The following is a 19,025-nucleotide window of genomic DNA, read 5'->3' as shown; positions in this document are numbered from 1 at the left end:
AAAACATCTTAAAACTGAAGTAATTGATTTGATACCATAGATATAAAAAGGTACTTGAATGAAATAAATGAAGTATTTGAAATAATGCGTGGAAGTATAAGTAGATAAATATTTATTGAAATTTGAGGGCCCTTCCCCAAAATAAAGGTCACCAATCCCACTTACATTATAAAACTCCACACTTCAAATTACCCAATCATTTGGGCAAACACATTGCCCTCCCAATGTTCTGGGATACCAATTTGGATAACCGATTTAATTAAGTTTCAGCTCAAACTAATATTCGATTTAGAGATTATTCATCTCAAGAGAAGTTGAAGGGGAGTTTTCGACCTTATGATGGATGTTAATGTTCTTATTTCGAATCAAGTTTGTTTAAGTGTCATCGTTAGGAATAATAAGTATGGTCTGTTTTAGAACGTTTAAGTTCTGTCACAGTTTTATTTTTAAAAGACATCTTGAAGATGGAAGGAAATATTAATATTTAAACTTCAATTGACTTTGACTCCCAAATGATATATAATTTGTTAGATGTACTGGAACAATTCTAAACTAATTTGTCTCAACATGAAGTAAAAAACAAACTATTTTGACCATACGTCTGAATCGATTGTGATATAAATATTTTAAATCAGTTTAATAATAATAATAATAATAATAAAATTATAATTATTGTTTTGATTACAATTTTATTTATATAATATTCAATATCGATAAGTCAATCATTTGTTTTTATTTGAAGTTAAAAATATTACCAGTTTTTTATTGAAATTAATTTTGTTGAGTTAAGGTTTGCGTAAAACAAAATAAAAATTAACGGACCGAATTGGTGAGAAAGAAAAATAGATGCACGGTTGATCTCATTTGGATGCGAGTAATAATGGATGAATGCAGTTGAATGAAGTGATATAAAGATTGAGTTATAAGTTTGTGGTAGCCGATTCGATTTGATATTAATATTTTAATATTATAACTTCTTAAGTATAAGAAAGAAAGTTAGAAACCAAACCATACTTCCCTTTCCACAGTTGGATTTAGCAAAAAAGAGCTAAAATTAATTTTATTTAAAAATTTGAAACTTAATTAAGTAAAAAAATAATAAAAAACCAAAATAAGTCATAAACCTAAATATAAAAATCAAATCACAAATTAATTTTTAATATTATTATTCAAACTAACATAATTTTTATAATAATTATCCTTAAAAAGTATACTACACGATTTATAGTTTTGTAACAGTATAAACACTCAGATAAATTTTTACTGATTGATAATATAAGTTTTTTACCTGTAACTGAAGATGAAATATGAAAATCCAGCAGAAAATGAATGAAAAGAAAATGGGCCACATTATAGGCATAGGGGTAATCCATGGTCCTATCTCCTTAACATATCTCCATTATTCTCTCACCAACTTCACCTCTGCTGTGCTGTGCCTGTGACTCTGTCTTAATTGAATTATGTTGGAAACATTGATCAAAACAAAGAAACCCTAGTCAAAGGGGCAGTGGTGGGGTCACCCCTCACTCCTACATGGCACTGTTCACACACTCTCCAACCTTTAACCCATAAATCTTAAACTCTATTTCATAAAATCTTTTCACGTCCACTAGGAAAGTAGTGAGAGACATTGAGATTCCCTCTTTTTTTGGCGGGTAAATCTTAATATTAACACCCCAAAATGGGGGCAAATATATAAATTAAAAAGATCCTAACTTTTCTTCCCGCTTTGCCTTTTTCCCCTTGCCTTGCCTCCATGCTAGCTAAAATTGCAATGCTGAATGCAGATACTACTGAAAACCTCAAAAGGATGAAGTGTATAAGCTGCTTTATCTTAAGGCCTTTTTCATAAACTAACAATTAGGGTTCCATTTTAAGTTGCACCTATAGTCTGTTGTCACATGCATGCCAAAAGACACAGGTTAAAAAGGACAAAGGCATTCTCTTTTTAATGTTTTGTTGTCACAATTCATTAAAGAATATTTTGGGGTCATTTACTGCCCATAAAATTTTAACACTTTGTTATCGGGTTTTAAAAAGATTTCTACCCATCAATTAAAAGCTTTTAGCACCAAAAAAAATTTCTGGGTCCCTTCACCTTTATTGCTGCATGGAGTGTCAACCGGTACTCATTCTCCCTTTTCTCTTTACTCGGTTGTGGCTACAATGCTGATGTACTGTACTTAATTTCTGAATTTTAAACTTTAAAGGTCTAATCTTTGTGCTAACCTCTCCTGTCTGCTTCAAAAGATTGATACTTGAGGGGAGGGATTTCTACTGTAGTCCACATCTTGCTCAAAGGAGGCGTTTTTGGTAAGAAGCATCGTGTTTTGTGTGTCAGATCTCTCAACGTCCACACATTCTGTTTGGCTCATTTCAGTGCATTTTATATTTACTTACTCTATGCAGCTTATGGAGGTCTCTGGTGAAGAAGCTACACTGCAGTTGTAAATTTTTTATTTTTTTGTTGAAGGGCAATGCTTCTCTTGTAACTTCTGGTTTTCATCTGTTGGTGGTCTTTGAGCAAGTAAAGCTTACGACTTTTGGTAGCATTTTTCTTTTCTGTTTTAGTATTTTTGTTCTGGGTTAATTGTTTCTTACTGAATGCTGTCTATTTTTGCTTGCTGAAGGTCAGGACTCTTGTGGTTTTGAAAAATCCCTCCTTTGGGTTTGTCGGTAAATAAGTCCTTCAACAGTGTTGATTGAGAAGCTTGTGAATCCACTCTCTATTTTTGGGACTGTGCTTCTTCGGTTCTTTCTAAAGTTGTGTTTTCTTTCTTCTAGAACCTAAGAAGGGTATCTTGGAACTCTATTTGTACCTTTTGTTGGTGGGGTGAACGGTAGTTGCTTATCCTTTTGAGCTACAAGGGTGAAAGTTCTCTTTCTGTGTTCACTCGAGTGTGAGCCACACAAAAGTAAATATTCTGGAGTCTATAGACTATGAAGTCATTTAGCTTTTTAGTGTTGTTATCTTTGTATTTCTTCTCCGTGGTGGGGCAGCTTCCTTCTCAGGATATTTTAGCATTGCTGGAGTTCAAGAAAGGCATCAAACACGACCCCAGTGGCTATGTGCTCAATTCCTGGAATGAGGAATCCATTGATTTTGATGGATGCCCTTCTTCATGGAATGGAGTTTTGTGCAATGGTGGTAATGTTGCTGGGGTTGTCCTTGATAACTTGGGTCTCTCTGCTGACACAGACTTGAGTGCGTTTTCAAATCTCACTAAGCTTGTGAAACTCTCCATGTCCAACAATTCCATAACAGGAAATCTACATGGCAGCATTGCTGAGTTCAAAAGCCTTGAATTCCTGGATATTTCCAATAACCTCTTTTCTTCATCTTTGCCATTGGAAATTGGTAAAGTAAGCAGTTTGCAGAATCTGTCTTTGGCTGGAAATAATTTCTCCGGTCCAATTCCCGATTCAATGTCAGAAATGGCTTCCATGAAGTCCCTGGATTTGAGCCGCAACTCTTTCTCTGGAAAGCTGCCAGTGTCGTTGACTAAGGTGACCAGCCTTGTATCGCTTAACTTGTCCCATAACAGCTTCACTGGAAAAATTCCCAAAGGTTTTGAGCTGATTCCTGCTCTTGAAAAGCTTGACTTGCATGGTAATATGCTTGAAGGTAATTTGGATGTTGATTTTATGCTTTTCTCGAGTGCCAGCTATGTTGATTTAAGTGAGAACATGCTGTCTAGTTCTGATTCCAAGCAGAAGTTTCTACCGCGACTATCTGAAAGTATTAAGCATCTGAATTTAAGCCACAACCAGCTTACTGGATCATTGGCCAGTGGAGTTGCAGAACCGGTTTTTGAAAACTTGAAAGTGTTAGACCTCAGTTACAATCAGTTGGATGGAGAATTGCCTGGATTTGATTTTGTCTATGATCTTCAGGTCCTCAGGCTTAGTAACAACAGGTTTTCAGGATTTATTCCTAATGGCCTACTGAAAGGAGACTCTTTGGTTTTAACTGAACTGGATTTGAGTGCCAACAATCTCTCTGGTAAATTAGCAGTTCCAATTTTTTCTTTTCTCAATAAAGAATCTGTCATTTTGTTAATGGAGTTAGTTGCTTGTGAATTTACACTTATCATATTTTACTTGTAGAATTGGTTGTTTATGGTGTTGAATGAGAGTCCTTAGCTTTCATTGTAATTGATCTAATGTTCAATTTGTTTTCCAGGGCCACTAAGTATAATTACATCAACAACACTTCACTCTCTTAACCTCTCATCAAATCAGTTCACTGGCGAACTACCACTGCTGACTGGAAGCTGTGCTGTACTTGATCTGTCAAACAACAAATTAGAGGGAAATTTAACTAGGATTTTGAAATGGGGGAATATAGAATTTCTTGATCTCAGTGGCAATCATTTGATCGGAACCATTCCAGAGGAAACTCCTCAATTTTTGCGTCTAAATTATTTGAATTTATCCCATAATTCTCTCAGCAGCTCCCTTCCAAAAGTCTTGACACAGTATCCAAAGCTGATAGTGCTTGACATTAGTTTCAACCAATTAGATGGACGGTTTCTATCCGGTCTGCTCACAATGCCCTCTTTGCAAGAGCTGCATCTTGAAAATAATGTGATCTCTGGTGGCATCAATTTCTCATCTTCTCCTGACCAATCCGATCTTCAGATTCTTGATCTTTCTCACAACCAGCTTAATGGCTATTTTCCTGATGAGTTTGGGTCATTAACTGGCCTTAAAGTGCTAAATATTGCTGGAAATAATTTTTCTGGCTCTCTTCCAACCACCATTGCTGACATGAATTCACTTGACTCAATGGATATATCAGATAATCATTTTACTGGCCCTCTACCAAATAACATGCCAAAGGGGCTCCAAAACTTCAATGCTTCCGGAAATGATCTATCTGGACTCGTCCCAGAAGTTTTTAGGAAGTTTCCTAGTTCTTCTTTCTTTCCTGGTAATTCTAAGTTACATTTTCCAAATGGTCCTCCAGGATCAACTGCTTCACCTGCTGAAAGTTCCAAGAAGAAGCATTTGAACACCATTGTTAAAGTAATAATCATAGTGTCATGTGTGGTTGCGTTCTTCATATTAATCCTGCTCGCAGTCTTCATACACTATATACGTATATCAAGATCTCCACCAGAATATGATACAAGTAAGGATATCCACAGGCATCCTCAACCAATTATCTCGGCTCCTGTTCGAACTACTGATAGGGGTGGTGCTTTGGTTGTTTCAGCCGAGGACCTTGTGGCCACACGCAAAGAGTCGCCATCAGAGGTAATCAGCTCTGATGAAAAAATGGCAGCTGTAACGGGGTTCTCTCCATCAAAACAAAGCCACTTTTCATGGTCACCAGAATCTGGTGATTCATTCACCGGTGAAAATCTTGCAAGACTAGACACGAGGTCACCGGATCGGTTGATTGGAGAGCTGCATTTTCTTGATGATTCGATAACATTGACACCTGAGGAGCTCTCAAGAGCCCCAGCTGAAGTTTTGGGAAGAAGTAGTCATGGTACTTCCTACAAGGCCACTCTGGAGAATGGTTTGTTGTTGAGAGTGAAGTGGTTGAGAGAAGGAGTAGCAAAACAGAGAAAAGAATTTGTCAAGGAAACCAAAAAATTTGCGAACATCAGACATCCAAATGTTGTGGGATTGAGAGGCTATTATTGGGGCCCTACACAGCACGAGAAGCTCATCCTTTCAGATTACATCTCACCAGGAAGTCTTGCAAGCTTTCTTTATGGTAATATGTTTGCTTTTCTTATTTTAAATTTGGACCATACATATTATATTACCATCCTTTCAATCCTGTGTATCTTGTATCTGTAGTTGCATGGTTTCTACTCTGCATTGGATGCTAGAATAAGTTTTGGTTGCAAGTAGCTTTTTAACACAAGATTGTCACTCAATTACATTATTTGTCTTCCGTTTGTGCCTATGTATGCTCTAATTCTGCTGCCTATCATATTTCGTTTTAGCAACTGATCAAAGTTTCTTGGTGTTGTCTATCATTCTAAATATCTCTAGTTTGAACTTAATTATAAATTTCAATTGTCAGATCGACCAGGAAGAAAAGGTCCACCTTTAACTTGGATGCAGAGACTCAAAATAGCAGTTGATGTAGCACGTGGCCTGAACTATCTCCATTTTGATCGTGCCATCCCTCATGGGAACCTCAAAGCCACAAATGTGTTGTTAGACACAACTGATATGAATGCACGAGTCGCCGATTACTGTCTTCACCGGCTCATGACTCAAGCAGGTACTATCGAACAGATTCTTGATGCCGGTGTCTTAGGTTATCGTGCACCGGAGTTAGCTGCCTCGAAGAAGCCAATGCCCTCCTTCAAGTCAGATGTTTATGCTTTTGGAGTGATACTTTTGGAACTTCTAACCGGAAGGTGTGCTGGTGATGTGATATCTAGTGAGGAGGGAGGTGTTGATCTCACAGATTGGGTGAGGTTGCGTGTGGCAGAAGGTAGAGGCTCAGAATGTTTTGATGCTACCTTGATGCCAGAAATGAGTAATCCTGTTGTAGAAAAGGGAATGAAGGAGGTCCTGGGAATAGCCATGCGATGCATTCGATCAGTTTCTGAAAGGCCTGGCATCAAAACTATATATGAAGATCTCTCTTCTATATAGTCTTCTCATGCTAACTGTTTCAACTTTGGCATGTTGTGGGGATTAATGTCTCATTAGTGTCCCATATTTGTTCAAAGCTTGGCCTTTTAACATGTTTGTATTAACCATTTTTTAGCTGTAAAAATGGGGCATGTGCATGGATTTTACTTGATGGTTCTGGCCATCTAATTTTGTCTTGAAATGGATTGTGTTATGAATGATCATTTGTCTTGAAATGGTTAATACTCTGTAGTTAGTATGTACAAACAATTCACGTTTTAGTGGATTTACCTGGTCATTCAGGAGTTGATTGCCAAAGATGTTGGCATGGTTTTCTGCAAGCTCTATTGCTTTTCACTTTCAGGAAGTTGAGAGCCACAAACAGTAATAGTAGCATAGCATGATGCTGATTACTTGAAGCTGTATTGTCATGTAATCACTATGGTTGTGGAAGCCATGGTTTGGCAAATTCAAGCTTTGCTTGTGTTGATTATTGGCAAATTCAAGCTTTGCTAGTGTTGATCTTTTAACCCGTTATCATTTTTTATAATTTTTTTTAAAATTTGTTATAATTATTTATTATTTTTAATTATGCAGGTTAACAATTTTATATTTTTAAATATTAAAATATTAATTTAATAATATTTGAATAATTTGAATGTTTAATTAATTTGTTTATTAAATTATATATTTTGATATTTTAATTTTTAACTATTATTTTTATAATAATATTTAAAGGATTAGATGAACATTTTGATCCTATTATTATAAGAAATAAATCAAGTTAATTCACTAATAAATATATAAAATAAATTATTAACAAATATTTGTAAGTAAGTTAATTTACTTAGTTATGATGAGTTGAATTAGATTTTATTGAACTGATATTTATTTGATGTTATTTTAAAAACTTATTTGAATTGTAAAATTGAAATTTAATTAAAACGATGTTTGAAATTTTATTTTCGTAAATTTAGTTTATTATGTCCAATTAACTTCTTTTGAATGTTATTTCGTTTTATTATTTTAACATACAAGAAAATGTCATTTTATTTTACAAATTAATTCTAAAATTGTAAATTACAATCGTGTTTTTGTTCAATGTTTCATTTGTTTGTTTAATCTATTTATTATCGTATTTATTTTTTCAAATTAATCCTAATATAAAAAAAACAATTAGACGAGTTGTGGGGAAAATGTATTCTAAGGATTTCAAGAATAAAATCTCATATTTCATAAAAACATAACTTTTATATCTATTATTTATGTGAAATATTTTATTACTGGATAACTGTTACATACCTCTATGTAAAAAAGTTTGAGTCTCGATACTTAACCTAACTTCTCAAATCTGACACAGCTAAACTTTTTATTTTACTGTAAAGAATATCTATAATATAATAATATTTTAATCTATTTATTTTACTAATTTTAATCTATTATTTTAATTATCATTGAATATCTATTTCGATTCTTTTTAATAATGTAATATGATAGTTTAATGATAATATACCGTAAATGAAAGATAGAAGATAATTTTTTCCCTTGAATAACGAATTTTTTTAAATAAAATGATGCATCATTAGGAACTTAATTCGTTAATCATTTATTTATTGGATCGGGTGGGTGGGTGGAATCGGGTCGGGTAAGACCAGTTTAGATTAAATAAATAAAAAACCAATTAGGGTTTGGTGGGGCATGAGAAATTCAGAAGAAGCGAGTCTGTCTATTTAGAACACCTCTCCGCAGTGTTGGCTCCGTTCCCGGCGTCTCAAGTTAGCCATCTACGGTGCGTCCATTGTCAACGCACAGTAAGCCTTTTTTTTTTTTCTTATTAGGATTATGTTAATCAAATTATCGTTTATTACAATTCAAACTTTTAATGCATTTTCTGTATGTTGTTCTTTGCTTTGTATTGTATTGTATGTATTCCCTGTCATGTGACTTCAATGAGAATAAACTTCATACCGTTATCCTGTGTTCTGTACTCAATTATGTAGTCCCCAAACCACACCTTTATTGGATTTGTGTTCGTTATGTTGCTAATCTGTATTTTATGTCTTGGGTAATTCGTTTCTTCTAGTCTATGTTCTGCATTCTAGCTGTTTGATGATGTTCCTTACACTTAACAGGTTAATTGTTTAATACTAACAAAAATGAAACATAAAATCAAAGACATCTTTTAAAAAAAGGGTTATGTTCCTAAACTTGAAACAATGTTCTACTGTATGAGAGGATTATAGTTCTATTTCTTTCGGGTTCTTGTTTGACCCCCTACAAGTTCTGTTGCCGGATTTTTCCAAATTTCCTGTATTGACGCAATGCTTGTTTGGTATTTATATATGTATGGAAATTTCAGATTCTATGCTGGGCATATCTTTGGAGGATCTGTGTTTTTGGTGAGATTAATTTTGTAGTGATTAGCCTTGTCAAGCTGTGTAGAGAATGCCTCTTCAACTTTTTGAGGGCAGTGATTCCGAAAATGATGACATTTCAAAAATCAATATCGACGAGGGGTATGCTCGTAAATTTGAGCACAACAAGAAGCGGGAGGACCTCCAGCGGTTTGAGGAATTAAAAAAGAAGGGTGTTATTGATTCACCTTCATCCTCCCATTCTGGAGGTGAGGAGGACTCCGAGTCTGAGCCATTAGATGATGATGATGACGAAGAGAAACTTCGTAATTCTACAAAGTTTGACAAGGAGCTCTTTGGTGCCTTAATTAGGGTGAAGAAACAAGATCCTATTCTTAAGCAAAAGGATGTTGAGCTTTTTGATACGGATGATAGCAGAGATGATGAAAGTAACGAGGAGGGGAATCTTAAATCAAAAGACCAAAGGGTTGAAAAGCCAATGTATTTGAAGGATGTGATGGCAAAGCATTTGATTGAGGAGGGGGCAGATTTTGGCCATGAAGAGGAAATAGATGAAAGGGTAAAGCAAAAGGCTAAGAAGGTAATGCCTTCCAAAGATGAGCATTTTGTTAATAAAGATGGGAAGAAAACTTATGGTGATGAGCAGGAGGAATTGAAAAGGGCTTTTCTGAGAGCTGTAGAAAAGGAGGGTTTGGAGGATGGTGAAGAAGAGTTTTTCACTGTAAAGGGGAAAGAGGGCGAAGAGGATAAAGTAGATAGTGATCACAAAGAGCTTGAGGAGAAGCTGGATGAATATTTTGGTGGAGATGTAGAATCAAATGAAGAATCCAAGTTTCTGAGAAGCTTTTTCAGTAACAAGATGTGGGTTGACAAGGATCTGGATGTTGGAGTGGACACAGATCTTTCTGAGGATGACATAGATCTCGAAAGAATGGAAGAATATGAATATAGGTATCAGGAAAATCCAGGAGATAGGGTGTTGGGTCATGCTCGGAAAGTGGAGGGATCAGTGAGGAAGAAGACAAATACAAGGAAAGAGCAGAGAAAGAGCAAGGAGGAGAGAATGGCTATAGCACAAAAGGAGAGGGAGGAGGAGTTGAAGCATTTAAAGAATTTGAAGAAGCAGGAGATACAGGAGAAGGTTAAAAAGATAATGGAGACTGCAGGGATTAATGATGATGATCTAATCCCATTGTCTATGGCAGAAATTGAAGAGGAATTTAACCCGGAGGAGTATGATAGAATGATGAAGAAGGCATTTGATGATAAATATTACAATGCAGAGGATGCTGACCCGGACTTTTGTAGTGACAACGATGACATTGAGAAGCCGGATTTTGAAAAGGAGGATGAATTGCTTGGGCTTCCTAAAGGCTGGGATGCTAGTGGATCTAATGGTGGGTTTTTAGCTGCAAGGGAAAAAGTGTTGAAAGAAAAGATTGAGAATACTAGTGATGATGATCTCCCAGAAGGAGGAGATGAAGGAGATGAGGAAGAAGAGAAGATTCCCGAGGAAGGTAGTCGGAAGAGGAAGCGCAAAACAGCACTTTTGGAGAAAGCAAGACAGGCAATGATGGATGAGTACTATAAATTAGATTATGAGGACACAATAGGGGACCTGAAGACAAGATTCAAGTATGCGAAAACAAAACCAAATAGATTTGGCATGAGTGCCTCAGAGATACTACTGATGGATGACAAGGAATTGGGTCAATATGTTTCCTTGAAAAAGCTTGCTCCCTACCGCGATGAAGAATGGAAACTAAGCAAACAAAAAAGATACGCGCTGAAGATGAGGGCTAAGGAGCTTCTACGTGCAAGTTTGGATAAGAAGAAAAGGAAGAAGTCAAAGGTTGATTCTGGCAAGAAAACTTCGTCAAAAAGTGTCGTGGAGGAAGAAAAAGCAAGCCCTGGAGAATCAAGTGTTAATACGGATAATTTGTCAAGGAAAGCCAAGAGAAGGCGGCAAGGGGCTAATTTGAAGTTATCACAGTTGAGGCTTAAGGCTTATGGTAAAATCCCCTCAAAATCCAAGCATGGAGGAAAGCACTAAAAGTTATCAATAATTTTTGCAGGTAATGATTTGTCAAGCACTAGAATTCAATGGTTTAGTGAAACATTTCCTTTCTGTTTAACAAGAAATTTTATTTAAAAGTAGTTTGATTAATTATATTCAGTCACAATTGAAGTTAAATGGTATCGAGTTTATTTATTTTATTCTTGAAAAAGATTTGTCCCTCCTTCCACAACCTCGCCCGTTAGTAACTTTTGGGTGTTTTGCAGAAGGAACCAACTAACCGAGGAATTTATGATTTAGAAGAGAATTGGAGCTTAAGTTACAAAATACTGTGTGGTGGATGTGTTGGCCAAAGTGTTTATGGAGAGAAGTTTTGTCTGTCGTTATATTTTCTCCGAATGATTAGAGTAAATGGAATTTGTCAGTAAACTGTCAATTGGACCAGCAATTCGTTTTGACCAAACGATGGTGCTCGTTTCTGTATTTTTTAACATAGCATTTGGAATTTTTGCTTTAATATATGTTTTTTTCTCGTGGATTCATAAGTTCTTTCTGATTTAAGTGAAGTTGCAACCGATTCTACAACTTAAGTGAACCCAAATTTTACCACAACTACAGTTTTATGTAATACAAGTACACAACCAACGAATTAATTTACTGATCGCGGGGCTCATCCAGGCCAGAGTAGTAATGACGAAAAGCACACGAAAAGTCCTTGGCTTCATGGCCATTGCTGCAGAGCTCAGTATATCTGCACAAAACAAAGTTCATTAGTAAATAAACTGCTTCATATTATAATTTGCACTCAAGTAAGATGCCAAAGAAAACCTGTTCCCATTGCTCTTTAAAGAAGTTAAAGCTATATTGTTCAAACAGGAAATTATATATTTTGGTTCTACTAAAAATCCAAATTATATTATACTTTGACACCAGTAAAACGTGTGATTTTTTTGCAGTGGAAATGCGTTTATACGAAATTAATGAATTGAAATTTTTGGATATTAATTTGATAGTAAAATAGTAATTGGTATTGCAGTGATAATGGCATGTCATTGCATAACTCGAAAGTGTTAGTTCAAGCTCAACTAGTATACAAGGTATATAAAGCACATCTGATAAATTTTCCCATTCATTCCTGATAAACTATTGACATATGAGGACCAAACATTCATGAATTTGGGAAATTCATCCAACATTTTCGTGTCTAATTATTTACCAAAATAATTAGTTAAAAAATGTACACTGATAGAGCTGTGTCCGTATATGGCCCTCATATTCAACATAAATTGATTTATCCAGTTGGTAGTTTGCATAATTTGTTTTGCTTTAATAAAAGCACTGTTTGCACCTTAATGCACCTTCATATTATGTTTTAAGGTACAAAAAACATAAAATGCAAAGAGTTGTACATGAAATGCAAACTCTGTGCATGCAAAAGAGGGACTTACATCTTTTGAGCTTGTGATGTTAGTGGGAATTTGCATCCAGCCAGTTTTGCTGATTCTACTGCTAGGTTCAAGTCTTTTGCCTGGAACACACACAATTAATTTGGCTTACTTTTAAGAACCTAAAATTCAAACTTCAGCAAACACTTACAAACTTGTTTATAGAACTTCAAATTAAATAAATAATAAAATTGATCACAGAAAGAAAAAGAAAAGAAACCACAATAGACTTCGCATTCAGTCTAGAAACAATTTTTTTGTTATAAAAATCTATACTAGCAAGTTCTACATATTTTTGAATATGGAATCCAACATGAGGTTTCACAAAACAAAAAAGGAAGAAAGGATCCCGAAAAAGGTATAATAGATCGCCAGGAGCGAAGTGAAAATAGTAAAGGAAAAGAGAAGCAGCATAATTCAAACATCATTCATACAAGACATGCAAAAGCTCTAAAAAATAAATTTTTGCAATGAAAAAAAATAAAAATAGCTGGTAGTTCCTAGGAAGTAGCCTAATAAAACAGAGTAGAACATAGATTTGTCACAAACCAAGTTTACAGAGTAGAACATTGAGTTTTGTCATAAACCAAGTTTTCAAAATGGCATTTGATTAAGGTAATTTTACTAGTTTCACTTGGAGCTGTTCTAGGTCTACAATCTAAAGGCATCTACTAAGTTCATTTTTTTTTCTGTTTTTCTGGACAAAAATCGCAAATTCTTACTTACTAATTAATAATTTAACATGTATTGTGTTGCTAAAGGGAGCATGTAAATTTCAGAAAGAACATGACCCAAGGTAGGGAGGGGTTTTTCAGAGAGAAAATAAAAGATTGGTAACTTATGCCAATGAGTGGCTATTCACTAACCACTCATCCTTTGAATATGACCAACTAATTGAGTACTTGATCATTCTGAATTGAAAACGATTTCAACAAGAATAATTTGTAATTCTCCCAAATAAATTTCAGAATAAATAAAAAATTGATCATTATTATTCTTGTAATTATGTGTCCTTGCTCTGGGTTGAGCTTATCCCTCCTAGCAATACATTTTGCGAGTTTGTACTGTCGGAATATATTAGTAGGTCTAAATGACCGCTCTGTCATACTAAAGATTTCCAAATGGTACAATTAGCCTAATTAAACATGTGCAGGTAGAGTTAAAGGTTAGTTACTTACCATAAGCTTGGAAGCAAATCCTCCTATATAATCCCTTGACGAAGGCACCCCTTCCATCAGCCCAGGAACTGGGTTGTAAGCATCACTGTAATTCATGCAACTAAAACCTATTAATTTGATACTATAAAAACCAAAACATTAACTTCTAAGAAATTCCTTAAAGGTTGTGAACTAATCTATATATGAAAAATTTATTGCTGAAAAAGGAAGCATAATTTTGTTTTCGGGAGAAAACTACAAGCAAAGGGTCTCAACGAATATAACAAGACAACAGATACGAGGACAGTCTTTTATAGGAAAAAAATACCAAGAACGAGTTTGGAATGTGTCCTTTGCAGTGAAGCTGAGTAAAGACAACTAGTTATGTGTCTCTCAGATGATGTACTTCAACATTACAGCCTTTTGAATTTCATGTTACTTTCATTTGTATTAGGGGAACAATACTCCTTACCGATTAATTTATATTTACAGTATGACAGTTACTAACTCTAAGGCCTTCAAGAGTCTTTGCTACCACATTTTGTCAATGATGGTGGTGATTATAGTTCCGTAGACAATTGACTCTTTGAGTAGAGAGAGAAAAGAACCACATACCTACTCCAACATCGAGCACTGGAGCAGTTAAATATATTTGTCAACGTGCTAGCAGAAACACCTAGAGATTGGCCTAGAGCAAGAGCTTCTGATATTCCAAGCATGCTCACAGCCAAAGCCAAATTATTGCAGATTTTTGCTGCCTAATAACAAAACCCAAGACTAATACGTGACTTACAGTTAAACAGGCATTTGGGAGTACCAATAAGTAATGTGTAACTTACGGAACCACTTCCTGCTCCACCACAATATATTGCACTTTTACCCATTGAAAAGAGTACGGGTTTTGCAGCAAGAAATGCTTCCTCAGAACCACCAACCTGGGGAAGGTCCATTACATGTTCATTACTCAATTTTTTCCAAAACCTTACAACTTTTTTCTATGACTGTTTTAGCAGTGTTACCTCATTCCCAGGGGCAATTCATAACATTACAACCTTTTTCAATTAGCCAATAGTACTTTTGATGCATTATATATAATATTGCGGCAGGATTATGATCAAAATTTAACATCAAATTTTGAACGAACACACTAAACTTCAGTGAACTCCTAGTTTGGTCACCTGAGCAACAAGTTGGTACTTGAATGATACTCTTTTGACACCAGAATAGTCCAACAGTTATTGCAAACTTAGAACAGATTGAGACTACAATTAATGACCCTACTTTTTCAAACACCAAATTGGGAGTATACTCTAAAAATTAACATCTTCAATGGGAATTGGAAAAGTTAGTGATACAATGTTCGTTTGGTTTCTGGCATCAAACAATTAAGCCACAATTATATTGTAGTTTTATGTAGATTCTTAGCATGTTAGAATAAAACATAACAATACCATAAAAGTAAGCGTCCCAGCTTCAGCTGCAGTTACACTTCCGGAAACCGGAGCATCTAACTTGAAAGGTCTTTCCCAATCACCTGCACAATATATAATCATTGAGTACCACAACACTAAAGGAGTAAATTGTTCAACAACCTAGTGATTGATTGAAACGCTAGAAGAGGAGGATGTTAGGACAGCCCCTCTGTACATTAATAAAGAATAATATAACAAGACAACTTATACTCTAGAAGACTCTGTCTAACACCTACACATTTATATTTTCAAAATGAATACAGATTTCATTCTATTTGCGAGGCAACAACTGGTGATAAAATGTGAAAATCTACTCATGCTAAAAGCTAGACAACTGAACACAACAGAAAGTGGTAGGCAATTTTCAGTTTGGGATCAGTTAGGTTATCGTAGTTCTATGCTTATTTCACACATTCCTTAACTGCAGATCTGTTAATAACTTCAAAATCAATTAAAAAGTTGAAGGAACATGATGCAACATAATGACTGAAATTAGATTCATCCTTATGAGAAAGACAGTTGAGACTGATTGGAATAACGTTAGAAACATTTGCCACGTGTGATTGATCAAAGAAACAAACTCTGAGGTGACAACTGTTAAGAGCTTCAGAAAATAAATTACAGAATCTTTATTAAATATCTGAATGGTAATATGACAATCGAAAGATTTGCCACATATGATTTACAAAGAAAATAAACTCAAAGGTAGAAAGTGTTAAGAGCTTCATAAAATAAATCAAAGGATCTTTATAAAATATTTGAATGGCAAGATATATATAATGCAGAACCCCAGCTTTGTGATTTTAACAATAGACATGATACTCTGGGTTTCTGTGTAGACCAAAATGAACAAACACAATGAGATAAGTGTTCAACACATTCCATGAGGAGGATAAAAGTTCCAATCAAGTTTTAGACAAATACCAGAATTTTTGTGAATTGGATACCATAGCCATATACACAAGTGAAAGACATTTTCATAAAATGGTCAAGGATTTTCCATTAGCAACAAATTATCATGAATTAGTATGATAAAAATAACTCTATGGTGCTAAAAGGAGTAAGAAATTCATACATTCGAAATTTAAGTTACAACAATTTACTTGGTTAACATTTCACTTCATGTTACCTTTCTTTTCTTTTAGAATATAATTAGAAACTGTGGCAGAAAGACTTCTTGATGTTTCTGGATCAATAGTGGATGAATCTAACAACAACCATGGCCTTAGGAGTTTTCCACCATGAAGCAAACCATTTGTTCCAGTGTAAACATCAATCACCTACTTAAATTAAATATGGATGTTATTTTGGTATCAGAACAAAGTCATATAATAATATTGGGAGCATTAAGACAATTCATTGAAACCTGAAATATGCTAAATGAGATATTCAAGTGCACACCTTAGAAAACTGTTCAGCTAAATAACAGTTTACAATTCAAGGAAGTCTGCTTTAAATATTGATGCCACCATTTATGTAAAGCTAAAGCTAAATGGCAGAAAGGATACAATCAGACTATACAATAATTTGACACAAGAATTGACTATTAAATAAGTTCATTTATATGCCTCCAAATATACATTACAAATCCAATGTTATTTCAGTTAATGTGCTACACTAGGTTAAATAGCAAGGAATTGATGACAAAAATGAGAAAATATTAGGTTTCATCATGTTACAGAATCAAAAGCCACTTTTTCTGTATATATGACAGCATTATAGGTTACATCAAACATTTTTTAAATTCTTTTTACCAAAGAAACTATATGGAGAAGTTGACAATCTTATAATCTGAGCCAGTTTACAAAATATTTGAAATCATAATTCAAATAATAAGTGGTTGAAGAACGATCCAAGAACATGAAGCCATGAAAGATGTAATGCATTTACATGTAAAGGAGTGCCTTTTGAAACTAATGACCGTACTCACGTGGGCAGAAGTAGGTAACATTGTGATTACAACATCACTTGCTTCTGAAACTTCATAAGGTGTTTTCTTTGTGGGGATTCCCATCTGAGAGAACATGTCGAGAACATCAGAGTTTCTGCCAATTTTTAACAAATTCAATTAACAACACTACAAGCATTCTGTCAAAATAAGTAAAATTTGAAACAACTGAAAGGCTGAGATGGAGGCCCAAATAGAAAATGAGTAAGCAGTTTAAGGATTTACAGGATGATCTTAGAATATTAGAATGTATTATAAGTTTATATTTTAATTTCCCTACATATAGTGACACTTGTGGGTCATTTTTCAGTTATTGACATCTTTCAGGTGATATAAGTGTATTCTTCGTATACCAACAATAAAAAATATTAATCTTTAACTATTATCTTCTCAATAGTTCTTTAATGGATGATAATTAGTTTTACAGTAGTGTAACTCTCAGCTTTCTAACAAAAACCCAATTATATTAGCAGTGCCATTAACTCAGACTCCCTCTGAATCATACTCTCAAATCCATGTCCCAAATATCTATATTTTATAAATTGCCTCTACAAATGAAATGAAAAAAAACATAGTACTCTCCGAGGACAAATTTAAGAACAAGGGCATGATAAGATCAGGAAATTGGAAATGCTTAAAAGATTACAGGTCATGAACTGTAAGACTGAATCCAGCTTTGATCAGATTATTTGCCATTCGGGACCCCATATTTCCAAGCCCAATGAATCCAATATTCTGCAGTGCATCAGCGAAGAGAAAAGGTGAAAATTTAGAAACCAAGCATCAACTTAGCAAGTAACAAGTCAAACAAAAGGGTACATACTCATGCCCACATTCAGTGTTTTTGCATACTCAATTTCAGCTTAGAAAGGCAAAAATTAATGACAAAATTAGAGAAAAACCTGCAAGTGAGGAGGGGGACCCTGTGCCGAAGAGAAAGTGCGTAATGAAAAACATTTCGAAAGAGAAAGCAAAGATTTCACCCTGCAAATCGCCATAGATACCCTTTCTATCTGTGTTCTTTTAGTTCAATTTCCTATAATGACACTTTTTTTCTTCGCAAAATCAAATGAGACACTCACAGTGGAACGAAGGAACCACATGCTTTAATATAAGATCAATTTAAGTACGAAACAAACTTCAGTGTCAGCATGGATTTGTTGAGATTGACATCTGAATTTTGTGTCAATTTCTACGTTAAAGTTTAAATCCATTACTAATTAATAAAGGCAAGTGCGACAAATACACTTTTTTTTTTTATTAAATTGAGGATATGATGTATTCGAAGCATAGTATTTATTTATTTTTATTCGACATTCTATGCTATGATTTATCATTATTAATAATATCCTTCCATTTACAATCACATTTTCTTAGTGTTGAAGACAAGGTTTTAACGAATTAAAAATTTATAATATTTGTACAGATTATCCAATTTGATATTAATAATAAGATTAAGTATATGTTTCTATACACTATTCTTTCTAATCCCCTTTACAAAAAACAAATGATCATTTAAAACGATTTTTATTTAATTTTTTGTAAAAAAGATATGGGATAGTATTTTAAATATACTCTTTATACAATTTACGAATTTTTATCCTTATTTAATTATTTATTTTAATTTATAAATTTTAATATGAAAAAAAAGATAAAACAAAACTTATGGATAAGTATGAATCATTCACGCCGCATGACGATAATCTCGTCCACCTTTCAGACCATCATATTATAATCTTGTTTGCATATTTCTTTAATATTCAATTCTTTTATTTATTCCTTCCAAAAAAAATATTTTATTTATAAATTGCGTTGGGACAAAGAAAAGCGAGACCAGAAAAATGAATCACATCAAATAACTTAAATATTAATGCCTAAAAATGAAGCATTGAAAGTAAATTATAAGAAAAAGTTAAAACAATTACCTAAGTATGGAAAACGTTAATAAACTTGCTAATTTTTTATAGTTATATGCTTAAGATCTCTAACTATGTTAATTATTATT

General features: G+C 34.2%; 3 protein-coding genes across 7 annotated transcripts; 2 read left to right on the top strand and 1 right to left on the bottom strand.

The window, feature by feature from the left end:
- The first annotated feature begins 1,972 nt into the window (after window positions 1–1,972).
- LOC114187983 (probable LRR receptor-like serine/threonine-protein kinase At4g20940) lies at window positions 1,973–6,869 on the top strand. 4 transcript variants are annotated; one of them, XM_028076449.1, is made up of 6 exons: window positions 1,973–2,125; window positions 2,251–2,313; window positions 2,410–2,527; window positions 2,631–4,003; window positions 4,184–5,728; window positions 6,044–6,869. In XM_028076449.1, exons 4-6 carry the CDS (start codon window positions 2,941–2,943, stop codon window positions 6,625–6,627), a joined length of 3,192 nt encoding a protein of 1,063 aa, XP_027932250.1. In that variant the 5' UTR covers window positions 1,973–2,125; window positions 2,251–2,313; window positions 2,410–2,527; window positions 2,631–2,940; the 3' UTR covers window positions 6,628–6,869. The 4 variants fall into 4 exon arrangements, with proteins under 4 accessions (XP_027932250.1, XP_027932249.1, XP_027932252.1 ...); XM_028076448.1 differs by having other exon boundaries at window positions 1,995–2,125; window positions 2,211–2,313; XM_028076451.1 differs by lacking the exon at window positions 1,973–2,125 and having other exon boundaries at window positions 2,136–2,313; window positions 2,636–4,003.
- Window positions 6,870–8,299: 1,430 nt separating this feature from the next.
- On the top strand, window positions 8,300–11,538 carry LOC114188960 (protein KRI1 homolog). Of its 2 annotated transcripts, none has more exons than XM_028077643.1 (3): window positions 8,300–8,395; window positions 8,966–11,056; window positions 11,265–11,538. In XM_028077643.1, exon 2 carries the CDS (start codon window positions 9,052–9,054, stop codon window positions 11,032–11,034), a length of 1,983 nt encoding a protein of 660 aa, XP_027933444.1. In that variant the 5' UTR covers window positions 8,300–8,395; window positions 8,966–9,051; the 3' UTR covers window positions 11,035–11,056; window positions 11,265–11,538. The 2 variants fall into 2 exon arrangements, with proteins under 2 accessions (XP_027933444.1, XP_027933443.1); XM_028077642.1 differs by having other exon boundaries at window positions 8,306–8,417.
- LOC114188962 (probable 3-hydroxyisobutyrate dehydrogenase, mitochondrial) lies at window positions 11,504–18,204 on the bottom strand. Its single transcript, XM_028077645.1, has 10 exons — window positions 17,923–18,204; window positions 17,667–17,755; window positions 17,003–17,117; window positions 16,202–16,352; window positions 15,052–15,134; window positions 14,440–14,535; window positions 14,216–14,358; window positions 13,622–13,706; window positions 12,447–12,526; window positions 11,504–11,749 (listed from the first exon to the last, which is right to left on the bottom strand). Exons 1-10 carry the CDS (start codon window positions 18,016–18,018, stop codon window positions 11,653–11,655), a joined length of 1,035 nt encoding a protein of 344 aa, XP_027933446.1. The 5' UTR covers window positions 18,019–18,204; the 3' UTR covers window positions 11,504–11,652.
- Window positions 18,205–19,025: the final 821 nt, after the last annotated feature.

This window comes from Vigna unguiculata, chromosome 6, assembly GCF_004118075.2.
Source record: "Vigna unguiculata cultivar IT97K-499-35 chromosome 6, ASM411807v1, whole genome shotgun sequence".
Taxonomy (NCBI): domain Eukaryota; kingdom Viridiplantae; phylum Streptophyta; class Magnoliopsida; order Fabales; family Fabaceae; genus Vigna; species Vigna unguiculata.
The sequence above is the reverse complement of the archived record's forward strand: the minus strand, read 5'-3'. Positions and strand labels throughout refer to the sequence as shown.

Coding starts and splice junctions, on each gene's coding strand:
- LOC114187983 (XM_028076449.1), top strand. CDS start 2,941: ATGAAGTCATTTAGCTTTTTAGTGTTGTTATCTTTGTATTTCTTCTCC. Junction 4,004..4,183: donor GAGTGCCAACAATCTCTCTG/GTAAATTAGCAG, acceptor TTTGTTTTCCAG/GGCCACTAAGTATAATTACA. Junction 5,729..6,043: donor TCTTGCAAGCTTTCTTTATG/GTAATATGTTTG, acceptor TTCAATTGTCAG/ATCGACCAGGAAGAAAAGGT.
- LOC114188960 (XM_028077643.1), top strand. CDS start 9,052: ATGCCTCTTCAACTTTTTGAGGGCAGTGATTCCGAAAATGATGACATT.
- LOC114188962 (XM_028077645.1), bottom strand. CDS start 18,018: ATGGCGATTTGCAGGGTGAAATCTTTGCTTTCTCTTTCGAAATGTTTT. Junction 12,527..13,621: donor GATTTGCTTCCAAGCTTATG/GTAAGTAACTAA, acceptor TGTGTGTTCCAG/GCAAAAGACTTGAACCTAGC. Junction 11,750..12,446: donor ACATCACAAGCTCAAAAGAT/GTAAGTCCCTCT, acceptor TGTTTTGTGCAG/ATATACTGAGCTCTGCAGCA.